Source organism: Oncorhynchus gorbuscha, linkage group LG04 (assembly GCF_021184085.1).
Source record: "Oncorhynchus gorbuscha isolate QuinsamMale2020 ecotype Even-year linkage group LG04, OgorEven_v1.0, whole genome shotgun sequence".
In the NCBI taxonomy this organism is placed as follows: Eukaryota; Metazoa; Chordata; class Actinopteri; order Salmoniformes; family Salmonidae; genus Oncorhynchus; species Oncorhynchus gorbuscha.
The window spans coordinates 47,903,748-47,916,579 of record NC_060176.1 but is presented as its reverse complement, the minus strand read 5'-3'; the positions used below and the strand labels follow the sequence as shown (position 1 = coordinate 47,916,579).

General features: G+C 50.6%; 1 protein-coding gene across 18 annotated transcripts in view; it reads left to right on the top strand.

Moving 5' to 3' along the window:
* Positions 1-12,832, top strand: part of LOC124034176 (armadillo repeat protein deleted in velo-cardio-facial syndrome homolog) — a 240,155-nt gene that overhangs the window by 188,182 nt on the left and 39,141 nt on the right. For all 18 annotated transcript variants that reach the window (XM_046347005.1, XM_046346997.1, XM_046347004.1 and 15 more), the window contains one exon: positions 7,592-7,775. In XM_046347005.1, the coding sequence (XP_046202961.1) occupies positions 7,592-7,775 (184 nt within the window). The remainder of the gene's footprint in view (positions 1-7,591; positions 7,776-12,832) is intronic.

Here is a 12,832-nt window from a genome sequence, read left to right as displayed (position 1 = left end):
GGCCACAATCAACAGCCTGATCAACTCTATGTGAAGGAGATGAACCACAGCCAGTTCCGGTTTTTGCAGGGAAAGGTTGACGTTGAACTGACAATTGTTTTATAGGCACACAGGAAGTGGTCTTAATAATTGGTTTATTTTTCCCTGGGTGTTTCATCCTCCTGGATAGGCCTATGGCTATTTTTGCCCTCTAGCAAAGACTGATGATAAACCAGAATATCATAAAGTGTCTCATGTTTTCCTTTCACAGATAGTTTTGAAGATAGATTTGTAGGCAAACAGCTGCTAAACAGGTGTTCATTCCACAGGATCTCAACATTTTACTCTACTTCCATAAAAAATGCATCGAGATGCCGAGCGAGCTGACAAGGTACAATTCTGTCGTTCTGCCCCTGAACAAGGCAGTTAACCCATTGTTCCTAGGCCGTCATTGTAAATAGGAATTTGTTCTTAACTGACTTGCCTAGTTAAATAAAGGTCAAATAAATAGTCTAGCGGCGTTAGTAGTAGTGCGTCAGCATACCTCTCCAGTGGAAAAAGCTGTTGTAATGTGGTCCATGTAGGTAAAGCCAGGGGTGTGAATGGGGAGAGGAGGGTAACATGGCCTTCACAATGCCACATGAAAGGACCAACCAATGACTGCTCTATAAAGGATTCAGCTGCAGTCCTCCTGCTTCCCAACTTGGCATTTAATGGAAATATAAACCCATCACCACCATCCATTCCAGTCGGGATTTATTCTATATAAGCCCCCTGTGTGGTAGGATGAGGAGAGAGGAGAGCGTAAGGGCTCAGGCGGAGACTTGGAGTGGCACTTGAGTTCACTTTGTGGCCCAGGAAATGGAACTGCTCTTTTTGAAGTTGGTGAGGAAAGAAACATGTTTGTGTGTGTGTCGGCCGCTGCTGCCTGGCCCAGGGTTGCTTACACAGTTCGGGCTCTGACACACACACACACACACACACACACACACACACACACACACACACACACACACACACACACACACACACACACACTTCTGTGGATTGGTGCTGCTCGTGGCCTGGCCACCCTACTGCAATCTAGGCAGGGGCCAGCTGTTCATCTGCTATCAGCACACAAACACGCGCTCTCTAGACACGTCCATACACGCGCTCTCTAGACACGTCCATACACGCGCTCTCTAGACACGTCCATACACGCGCTCTCTAGACACGTCCATACACGCGCTCTCGAGACACGTCCATACACGCGCTCTCTAGACACGTCCATACACGCGCTCTCTAGACACGTCCATACACGCGCTCTCTAGACACGTCCATACACGCGCTCTCTAGACACGTCCATACACGCGCTCTCTAGACACGTCCATACACGCGCTCTCTAGACACGTCCATACACGCGCTCTCTAGACACGTCCATACACGCGCTCTCGAGACACGTCCATACACGCGCTCTCGAGACACGTCCATACACGCGCTCTCGAGACACGTCCATACACGCCTCTCTAGACACGTCCATACACGCGCTCTCTAGACACGTCCATACACGCGCTCTCTAGACACGTCCATACACGCGCTCTCGAGACACGTCCATACACGCCTCTCTAGACACGTCCATACACGCGCTCTCGAGACACGTCCATACACGCCTCTCTAGACACGTCCATACACGCGCTCTCGAGACACGTCCATACACGCGCTCTCGAGACACGTCCATACACGCGCTCTCGAGACACGTCCATACACGCGCTCTCGAGACACGTCCATACACGCGCTCTCGAGACACGTCCATACACGCGCTCTCGAGACACGTCCATACACGCCTCTCGAGACACGTCCATACACGCCTCTCGAGACACGTCCATACACGCGCTCTCGAGACACGTCCATACAGGCGCTCTCGAGACACGTCCATACACGCGCTCTCGAGACACGTCCATACACGCGCTCTCGAGACACGCCCATACACGCGCTCTCTAGACACGCCCATACACACGCTCTCTAGACACGTCCATACACGCGCTCTCTAGACACGCCCATACACGCGCTCTCTAGACACGCCCATACACGCGCTCTCTAGACACGCCCATACACGCGCTCTCTAGACACGCCCATACACGCGCTCTCTAGACACGCCCATACACGCGCTCTCTAGACACGCCCATACACGCGCTCTCTAGACACGCCCATACACGCGCTCTCTAGACACGCCCATACACGCGCTCTCTAGACACGCCCATGCACGCGCTCTCTAGACACGCCCATGCACGCGCTCTCTAGACACGCCCATGCACGCGCTCTCTAGACACGCCCATGCACGCGCTCTCTAGACACGCCCATGCACGCGCTCTCTAGACACGCCCATGCACGCGCTCTCTAGACACGCCCATGCACGCGCTCTCTAGACACGCCCATGCACGCGCTCTCTAGACACGCCCATGCACGCGCTCTCTAGACACGCCCATGCACGCGCTCTCTAGACACGCCCATGCACGCGCTCTCTAGACACGCCCATACACGCTTCTCTAGACACGCCCATGCACGCGCTCTCGAGACACTTCCATACACGCGATCTCTAGACACGCTCTCTAGACACGTCCGTACACGCCGCTCTCTAGACACGTCCGTACACGCCGCTCTCTAGACACGTCCGTACACGCCGCTCTCTAGACACGTCCGTGCACGCGCTCTCTAGACACGTCCGTGCACGCGCTCTCTAGACACGTCCGTGCACGCGCTCCCTAGACACGTCCGTGCACGCGCCCCCTAGACACGCCCGTGCACGCGCCCCCTAGACACGCCCGTGCACGCGCCCCCTAGACACGCCCGTGCACGCGCCCCCTAGACACGCCCGTGCACGCGCCCCCTAGACACGCCCGTGCACGCGCCCCCTAGACACGCCCGTGCACGCGCCCCCTAGACACGCCCGTGCACGCGCCCCCTAGACACGCCCGTGCACGCGCCCCCTAGACACGCCCGTGCACGCGCCCCCTAGACACGCCCTCTCTAGACACGTCCATACACGCCCTCCTACATGCAGGCATATGAGCAGACACGTGGCCTACCTGTCACCGGTTATTCTACTTATTTACATGACCTAGCTCCTCCTGTAACGTCCCTTCTTCATCCCCTCTACTACCAACCACCCATTTCACATAAACACACACAGTTCCATAACTCCCCTCCCAGCTGCCGTGGCCGCCGTCTCCACTCTCCTGGACTCTGTCATCTCTACTCAGCAATTAGCCTGTGACGCATGTGACAGCAGTAGGAGAGTTACAGCCTAGCCCCGCTGCATGGCTAATATGTATGTTAGTCCCAAATCACCCCTCTCTCTCACTCGCTCGCTATTGAATGGCAGGAGGGAGGGAGAGGTGTAATGGGCAGCTCTAAGTGAATGGGCCTGTTAGAGCAGCATGTCGGCAGTAGCCAGCACCCAGGAAATTGAATTAGCCGCCCAGGGCCCTGGGAGGGAGGAAAGTACTGGTCCACCTCCCATTTTCCCTGGCCTGGCCTGCCTCGGCTTGGCTTTCATTACCATCCATTACCTTGGGATTTGATTAGGGAGGTTGAGGGAGGCCAGGCCAGGGATGCTTCAGGTTCTTAAGGGGAAAGAGTGAAGAAACTGAATACTTTAGAATTGGCACTGTGTTGGAGGTACAGGCCGACATGCAGTGATGTGAAAGAGTCGGTGCCCCAAGACTTATTTAACATCCTCTTCAAAGAGGTAGGGTTTCAGATGTTTTGGGAAGATTGACTCAGCCTCCCGGATGGCGCAGTGGTCTAAGGCACTGCATTGCAGTGCTTGCTGTGCCACCAGAGACTCTAGTTTCGAGCCCAGGCCCTGTCACAGCCGGCCACGACCGGGAGGTCCATTTGGCCTAGCGTCGGGTTAGGGAGGGTTTGGACGGTAGGGATATCCTTGTCTTATTGCGCACTAGCGGCTCCTGTGGCGGGCCAGGCGCAGTGCGCACTGACCAGGTTGCTAGGTGCATGGTGTTTCCTCCGACACATTGGTGCGGCTGGGTTGGATGCGCGCTGTGTTAAGAAGCAGTGCGGCTTGGTTGTTTTGTGTTTCGGAGGATGCATGGCTCTCGACCTTCGTCTCTCCCGAGCCCATACGGGCATTGTAGAGATGAGACAAGATAGTAACTACTAACAATTAGATACCACGAAAAAGGGGGGTAAAAAAATATTATTAAAAAAAAAAGATTGAAGACTCCGCTGACCTGCCTTTAAGGGAAGCTTGTTGCACTATTGGGGTGCCAGGACAGACAATAGCTTTGATTGGGCTGAGCGGGAGCTTCCCTCCCGTAGGGGTGGGAGGTCCAAGAGACCAGAGGTGGGTGGAACAGAGTGCTCGGGTTGGGATGTAGGGTTTGGGCATAGCCTGAAGGTAAGGAGGGGCAGTTTCCCTTGGTCCCCCGTCGGCAAGCACCAGGGTCTTGATGACGATGCGAGCTTCGACTGGAATCCAGTGGTGTGTGCGGAGGAGCAGAGTGACGGAGAATTTAGGAAGGTTGAACACTGGGCGGGCTGCTTCGTTTTGGGGTTTGATGGCACAAGCGGGGAGCTTGCCCAACAGAGTTGCTGTAGTCTAGACGGCAGCTGACGTGCCTGGATTAGGACCTGCTCCACTTCCTGTGTGAGGGGAAAGGTCGCACTCTACTGATGTTGTAGAGCATGAACCTGCAGGAGCAAGTCACTGCTTTGATGTTTGCAGAGAACAACAGGGTGTTGTCCGTTGTCATGCCACAAGTTTCTTTGAACTCTGGGAGGGTGGCGCCGCAGAGTTGTCAACTATGATGGCGAGGTCTTGGAGCGTGCAGGCTTTCCCCAGAGGAAGAGGAGCGCCGTTTTGTCTTGCTTCTGGAGGCGGTGGGCGGACATCCAAGCTGAGATGTCTGCCAGGCACGCAGAGATGTGTGTCGCCACCTGGATTTCAGAAGGTGGGAGGAAAAGACAAGTGGAGTGTCATCTGCATAGCAAACGATTGGAGAGACCATGTGAGGATATGAGAGCCGAGTTAAAGAAAAAAGAGTGAGAGCACGTGGTGCAGACACCGATCATCTCCACGCCACCTGGTAGGAGCAACACGCCAGGTAGGATGCTATCCAGGAGTGTGCAGAGCCTGAGACGTCCAACTAAAACACATTTGAAAAACTTTGATGTCATAGAGTCCTTATATCTGTAGATCTATGAATTTGAGTGGTTACATTTCTCCAGTCCCATCTCTAAATATTGGCAGCATTGTCTTACTATATTACAGTAGTTGAGGTCTCCTGCTTGCTGATTGGTCACTAATTGTCCACAATATACAGTAGCAGTAGATTGCATTGGACTCCCTGTCTGGACTATCAAAGATGGTGGATTGTGCCGTTAGTGTACAAAACATTAAGACCGACGTAATATTTTTTTTCCCGCCTCAAAACACTGTCAATTCATCGGGGCATGGACTCTACAAGGTGTCGAAAGCGTTCCACAGGAATGCTGGCCCATGTTGACTCCAATGCTTTTCACAGTTATGTCGAGTTGGCTAGATTCTTGATGCTCGTGGGGAACTGTTGAGTTTGGAAAACCCAGCGGTGTTGCAGTTCTTGACACAAAACTCCCATACCCCGTTCGAAGGCACTTATATTGTTTGCCTTGCCCATTCACCCTCTGAATGCCACACATACACAATCCATGTCTCAATTGTCACAATGCTTAAAAATCCTTCTTTAACCAGTCTCCTCCCCTTCATCTACACTGATTTGAAGTTGATTTAATAGTGATATCATAACTTTCACCAGGTCAGTCTGTCATGGAAAGAGCATGTTAATGTTATGTACACTCAGTGTATGTTGGCTATGGGTGGCTGCTGCTGGCTGCTTGTTGACCATTACGTGATGTCAACTCATTTGCCACCAATTGTCCATATTCTAGCAATTGATTTCACTGTTCCTGCTATTGTTGACTATACCAGTGATGTCTGTAGACTACCATTGGTTGCTTGTTGACTTCTTACTCACTGCCTGTTTACTGCTGGTTGTCAGAGCCAATGGAGTGACACTAATGGTCCAGTGTTGGAGATGATCAACTCAGTAGTCCCCCAGGCAGCAGCTCAGTCCGTCCCCCAGGCAGCAGCTCAGTCCGTCCCCCAGGCAGCAGCTCAGTCCGTCCCCCAGGCAGCAGCTCAGTCCGTCCCCCAGGCAGCAGCTCAGTCCGTCCCCCAGGCAGCAGCTCAGTCCTTCCCCCAGGCAGCAGCTCAGTCCGTCCCCCAGGCAGCAGCTCAGTCCGTCCCCCAGGCAGCAGCTCAGTCCGTCCCCCAGGCAGCAGCTCAGTCCGTCCCCAAGGCAGCAGCTCAGTCCGTCCCCCAGGCAGCAGCTCAGTCCGTCCCCCAGGCAGCAGCTCAGTCCGTCCCCCAGGCAGCAGCTCAGTCCTTCCCCCAGGCAGCAGCTCAGTCCGTCCCCCAGGCAGCAGCTCAGTCCGTCCCCCAGGCAGCAGCTCAGTCCGTCCCCCAGGCAGCAGCTCAGTCCGTCCCCCAGGCAGCAGCTCAGCTACCCGTCTCCTCTCGCCACGGCTGCCACCACATCTCCTGTTGTTCATGCCCGAGTGCCACAATAACACGCCAATGAAACGAGTCAAACGAACCTCTAGCAAATACGACATGGCTCTTCTCTTAACGCCACATAGAGGGCTCAGTTCTGCCTCTCTGGTAAGCTCTGGTCCATGTTACCAGTGTGCTAAGGCCTTCACTGACTAATGGCCTTGCAGAGTGGAGGCCCTTTTCAGATGTACTTATTGTTGTCGGAGGGAGGTAATGGTTTTCTCAAATCATAACTTAACGACACGAGCGAGACTGAAGGTATTTTCTAGATTTGGGCCCGCCAAGGTTTTTATAGTGTGCAGTCAGCATGATATGACGGCGAAAATATTGACCAGGCAGAAACCGTGCATAAGTCTGTGTGTATAAGATTTAGCCTAACTCTTTAGCTCCTGGCTGTTATTCTTCTGCCTAGGAAATCAATACTTTCTGAAATAAGAAACTGTTTCATCTTGTTACCATTCCTCCCTCACTGGGCCTTGTCTGGGGGTAGGGTAGAGGGCAGCTACAGTTCATAAAAACAAAGATGGGACTCTGCGTGTGTATGTGGACTTTGAAGTCGATTCTGTAGTATTTAGTTTTCCACAAACCGGAGGTCTTGCCCTGGTACATCCATTTATGTGAAATCTCTCCTGATTCTATCTCTATTGCAACTGTTGCCAGGCTCCATGCTGGCTCTAAACCTGTTCTCACCGTGTGTGTGTGTGTGCGTGTGTGTGTGCGTGTGTGTGTGTGTGTGTGTGTGTGTGTGTGTCCCTCGCCTCCCTCTCTCTGAGATTACAGGATTCACAGGCTCAGTGATTGAATTATGCTCAGTGTGAGACACAGCTAGCTCTCTCCTCACTGTGAGAGAAACTAAGACTTTGCTCTCGCTGTGTGTTTTACATGTTACTGGTAAATGGTTTCATTTTGCGTGAACGTCGGTTCCCTCAGACGTGAAAGGAATCGGCGAATGACAGTTTTTCCTTAATCTATTTCTCTCCCTCTGCTCCTCTCCCGATCCCCCTCCCTCCCTCGCCCTAGGGACCCTGTGGAACCTGTCTTCATATGAGCCTCTGAAGATGGTGATTATAAACCACGGGCTTCAGACTATGACCAACGAGGTCATCATCCCCCACTCAGGCTGGGAGCACGAGCCCAACGAGGACTCCAAGCCCCGCGACGCAGAGTGGACCACCGTCTTCAAGAACACCTCTGGTTGTCTGAGGTAATAGCTTGCGTGAGGCCTGATGCCCACGCTCCTCTTAAAGGTACTTCCTGCCATAGGAAAAAGAGAAGCAGATCAAAAGATGGTTAATATGATCCAGCAGCAGGGCCCATGGCACAATGCATATGGACCTGCCAGGCCACCACTCGCACTTCAACCACAGAGGCTATTCTCTGAATGAGAGAGGGAACTGAAAGACCTTTTCAACCAGTGTATCTGATATTGAAAGGATAGCGATCGATGGTCTCTGCTGCTGTGGCAATTAGCAGTGCTATTAACAGACCCCTGTACAGGCAGAACCAGAGACCTTAGAGGTCGTCTGAGCAACCTGATGCTTGATTAGTACTTCCGTGTCCACACGGGCTTACCGCAACGGTTACAACTGCCGTAACGACATTAGCCCTTGTAAATACGCATCACCTTCTCCCTGATCGTAAAAGTTGTGAGGGGATGGAGGGGGGCGGTTGGGTCGATTGGGACTGGATTAAATTAGTGTGTAGATTTATACCAATCAGGTGACAGGTTGGTGAGGAAGCCTTGTTTTCCTCGCTCACTTGATTCAGATTCTCACATTCTCCTCAATGTGTTGCAGCTGTGGATTATTGCCTCCATAGGGTATGGCTTGAGCCTTCTCTCAAAGGGTAACACATGATCCAATGGTGTGTTCTTCTGGAGAAAGTAGTTGGCTAGTCCAGTCTAGCAACTGTCATTCAAGACTACTGCCCATCTCTATACTGACTGACCTTGTAGGGAAAGTGTTCAAAGAGGAAGCCAGAGGCTAAGCCTGGGGGGGTGTAATATAGCCCCAGATAATGACTTCTGTCTACTGCTGTGTGTGTGTGTGTGTGTGTGTGTGTGTGTCCACCCCGACACACATGCGCACACACACACACACTGGAGATAAGTCTATAGGAAGTCTGGATGTCTGCGTTAAGCCAAAGGTCCACCAGGAGATAGTGGTTCTAATAAAGATGTAGTAGCTTCAATGTCTTTGTATTGGCCGTTTGCATTTTGGCTGTGACTCTCTACTAGTGTCCATTTGGCCAGTTTGACTTTGTTTTTAAGGCGTGTGAGGTTAATATTCAGACAATGTTGGAGACTAGATAGTAGTTCTTTCTCCTGACGTGACTTGGACTTTGTGTTATGGCAGCATGTCACCCTACAGAAACACAACAGATATGTGTGTGTTGTCCTCTGTCCCTGCTGCCTGCATCCCGCCCAGCCCCAGCCAGTCTGACCCCCAGTCCCTAATCCACTGCAGCTCAGCTCAGCAGTCACTGCGGTCTGTTGATCAGGATCCAACCAATACCACCACCCTCCAACACTCCCCCAACCCCCTGCTGTTTTGGTCTAATGTAACACATTCCAGATTAACGTTCTTGTGTTTTGCTTGTTTGGTACTCTCTCTCGCCATATTTCTCTCTCTCTTTCTCTCACACACACACACTCTTGATATCAGGATGTATTTTATTTTGCTTGGTGACCTGGGTAAGGAAGTAGACGGAGGCTGAGGGTTTGATCCGGCTGGCTGTCCTTAGATTACACCACTCCCTCCCTAGAGAAGCTGCTGCCTCCTCTTGCCCCATTTCACTTTAATCAATGTAATCAAGTTTGCCTCTCATCTGGCCAGCAGCACATTACAGTGGCTCCATCCCAAATGGTACCCTGTTCCCCAAAGGACCAAAAGGGCTCTGGTCAAAAGGTAGTGCACTATATAGGAATAGGGTGCCATTTGCGACAGGGCCTATGTCAGTGGTTCTGACAGGGGGAGGGGTATTGTATAGTAGTAGAGGTGACTGCTGCTGAGTTAGAGGTCTGATATAGCTGGATGTGGATGCCCTCTGATGAAGTTGGCAGCTGATTGCTCTTCCCCATGGGTCTCTCTCTCTCTGTGTGTGTGTGTGTGTGTGTGTGTGTGTGTGTGTGTGTGTGTGTGTGTGTGTGTGTGTGTGTGTGTGTGTGTGTGTGTGTGTGTGTGTGTGTGTGTGTGTGTGTGTGTGTGTGTGTGTGTGTGTGTGTGTGTGTGTGTGTGTGTTCACTGTGTGTCTCGCCCATCCCACAGGGTCATACAGGGCACCTTGTTCTAGCCACGTATTACATCTCTCTATCTCTCCCCCTCTCTCTACTTACCTGCTGCTGAGTGTGTCTCCATGGCGACGGAAACCAACAACACACTGTTTGCTGGTCAGAGGCAGATTTGATATCTGCTGATGTATGGGAGATTAAGTTACTCATGCCTTGACAGAGCAGCACGTTTTCTGTATCGGTCACTATTACCGCTGCCGCTTTTTGGCATTGTTTCCTTCTGGAAGGATTTGTATTTATTTAACCTTTTATTTAACTAGGCAAGTCTGTTAAGAACAAATGATTTTTTACAGTCAAACCCGGACAAAGCTGGGCCAATTATTCGCCGCCCTATGGGACTCCCAATACCGGCCGGTTGTGATGCAGGCTGGAATCGAACCAGGTTCTGTAGTGACGCCTCTAGCACTGATATGCAGTGCCTTAGATCGCTGTGCCACTCATGAGCCCTCAAAGGATGAGTGTGGCCATACTCCTACACTGTCAAATAAGGTTGTGTGTGTGTGTGTGAGAGAAAGTCCTTTAAGCTGTGTCCTTTTTACCAGGCCTACCATTGACCTTGTGACGACGGACATGGTGGGGTCTTCATCAGTGAGGCAGTCTCATTCTAACCCTCTCCCAGAGGACAGCCTATTGTCCCTTTATGGCCACATGTCACAATGACTGACCTCTCAGCCTAGTTAGTTGATGTACATCCACACAATGGACACAGACACACACGCCCTCCGTCACATCCGCAGATTGACATTGAAACACACACGCATACAGATTGACACCCACAACAGATGCACTTTCTAGAAAAAAAGGAAAATCAGACACCTGCCAATAAAAAAACACACTTCCCACTTTGTATGTCTGCCCAAGCGCACACACACCTCCCTGCCGGTCAAATCAATCCCTGTTGGGTGCTCCTTGGTGGCCTTTATGGGTGGAAGTGATTCTTCTGAGCCAAAAGAGGGATGTGAGGTTTTAATTCTATTTAATTTATTTACAATTTTATTTGTCACATGCACCAAATACAACGGGTATAGACTTTACCGTGAAATGCTTACTGACTAGCCTTTTACCAACTATGCAGTGATAAAAAGTAAGACATTTAGCATGAGCGAAGGAGCTATATACAAGGAGCAACGGTACTGAGTCAATGTGCAGGGGTATACAGAAGTTGAGATATGTACATGTAGGTAGGGGGTCAAAGTGACTAGACGATCAAGATGGATAATAAACGGAGTAGCAACAGCGTATGTGGAGAGTGTTAGTGTGTGTGTGGTGTCAATTTGTGTTTGTGTGTCAGTGTGTGGGTAGATTCCAGTGAGTGTGCCTAATCGGTGCACTAAAGGGTCAGTGTAAATAGTCCCGGTAGCCATTTGGTTAACTGTTCATCAGTGTTATGGATTTGGGTAGAAGCTGTTAAGGAGCCTTTTGGTCCCAGACTTGGCGGTCCAGTACCACTTGCCGTGCAGAAGCAGTCTATGGCTTGGTGACTGGGGTCTTTTGACAATTGTTTGGTCCTTCATCTGACACCGCCTGGTAAAGAGGTCCTGGATGGCAGGGAGCACGCCCCCAGTCATATACTGTTTATTGGTCGCGTACACAGATTTTCAGATGTTATTGCAGGTGTCACTAAATACTTGTTTCTAGCTTCAGCACTTCAGTAATAATACCTAGCAATACAAAACTGTGTGTATGGAAAGTATATGACTAGAAAACGTGTGTACAGCAGTAGTTATATAGGATGAGTCATGACTAGAATACAGTATATACACATAAAATGAGTAAAACTGTATGTAACGATTATTCAAATGACCAGTGTTCAATGACTCTATGTACATAGGGCAGAGTACTAGACCGGCTAAGGGTGACTTTCGGTCCCAGCTTTGATGTCCCAGTACCGTTGTCTCCCCTAGATGGTAGCGGGGCGAACATGCCGTGGCTCGGGTGGCTGAAGTCCTTGACAATCTTCTGTGAGAACGGGTAATGTAGATGTCGTGGATGGCAGGCAGTGTGCCCCCGATGAGACGTTGGGCTGACCGCACCACCCTCTGGAGAGCCCTGTGGTTGCGAAATGTGCAATCTATCCACGGTTTTTGGTTTGGGAAACTTGTAATTGTCACAGTGGGAACAACATGCTCTATGCACTTCCTGACGAACCCTGTCACCGAGTCAGTGTATATTTCGATACTATTCTCAGAGGCGACCCGGAACATTTCCCAGTCAGCGTGATCAAAACAATCTTGACGTATAGATTTCGATTGGTTACTGGGATTTCCCGCCCATACTCTCACCGTTTTCCCAGGAATAGCATGACGTAAAACGGAACTGTTACATTTGAAGCCATTTCTACATCTGGCTTCTCTACGGGCCACGTACAAAACTCTCAATCATCAATGATTGATCAATGAAAACATGATCAATCATCAACTCTCAGGGTGAGAACGGACAGCGCATCGCATTATGGAGCGCAGTTCACAATGCATGTATCATCTCGTCATACTAACTTTTCTCATTGTGAAAGGTGGGAAGGACTACGTTTGCTGCAGCATAGCCTAGGGTACAGTAATATAAGGACTGAATGTGTGTCTAATTTACACATCTACAACTGGTTTCGGGGGTCACCGTATTTTTTTAAATCTTCAAGTAATTTTGTAAAATTCCAGATGCAAAGTTTTAGAACAGCTTATCACTCGAATATCGTTGATTTAAATCAGTGTGCATGCTGTCTTTCTCTCCAATTTCGAAATAGATAAGCTTAAATCTGTTCAATATACAGTATATCTACACGGAGTGTACAAAACATTAGGAACACCCTCCTAATATTGAGTTGCTCCTCTTTTTGCTTTCAGAACAGCCTCAATTTGTCGGGGCATGCACTCTACAAGGTGTCAACAGCATTCTAGAGCGATGCTGGCCCATGTAGACCCTTATGCTTCCCACAGTTGTGTCAAGTTGGCTGGATGTCTTTTGGGTGGTGGAAC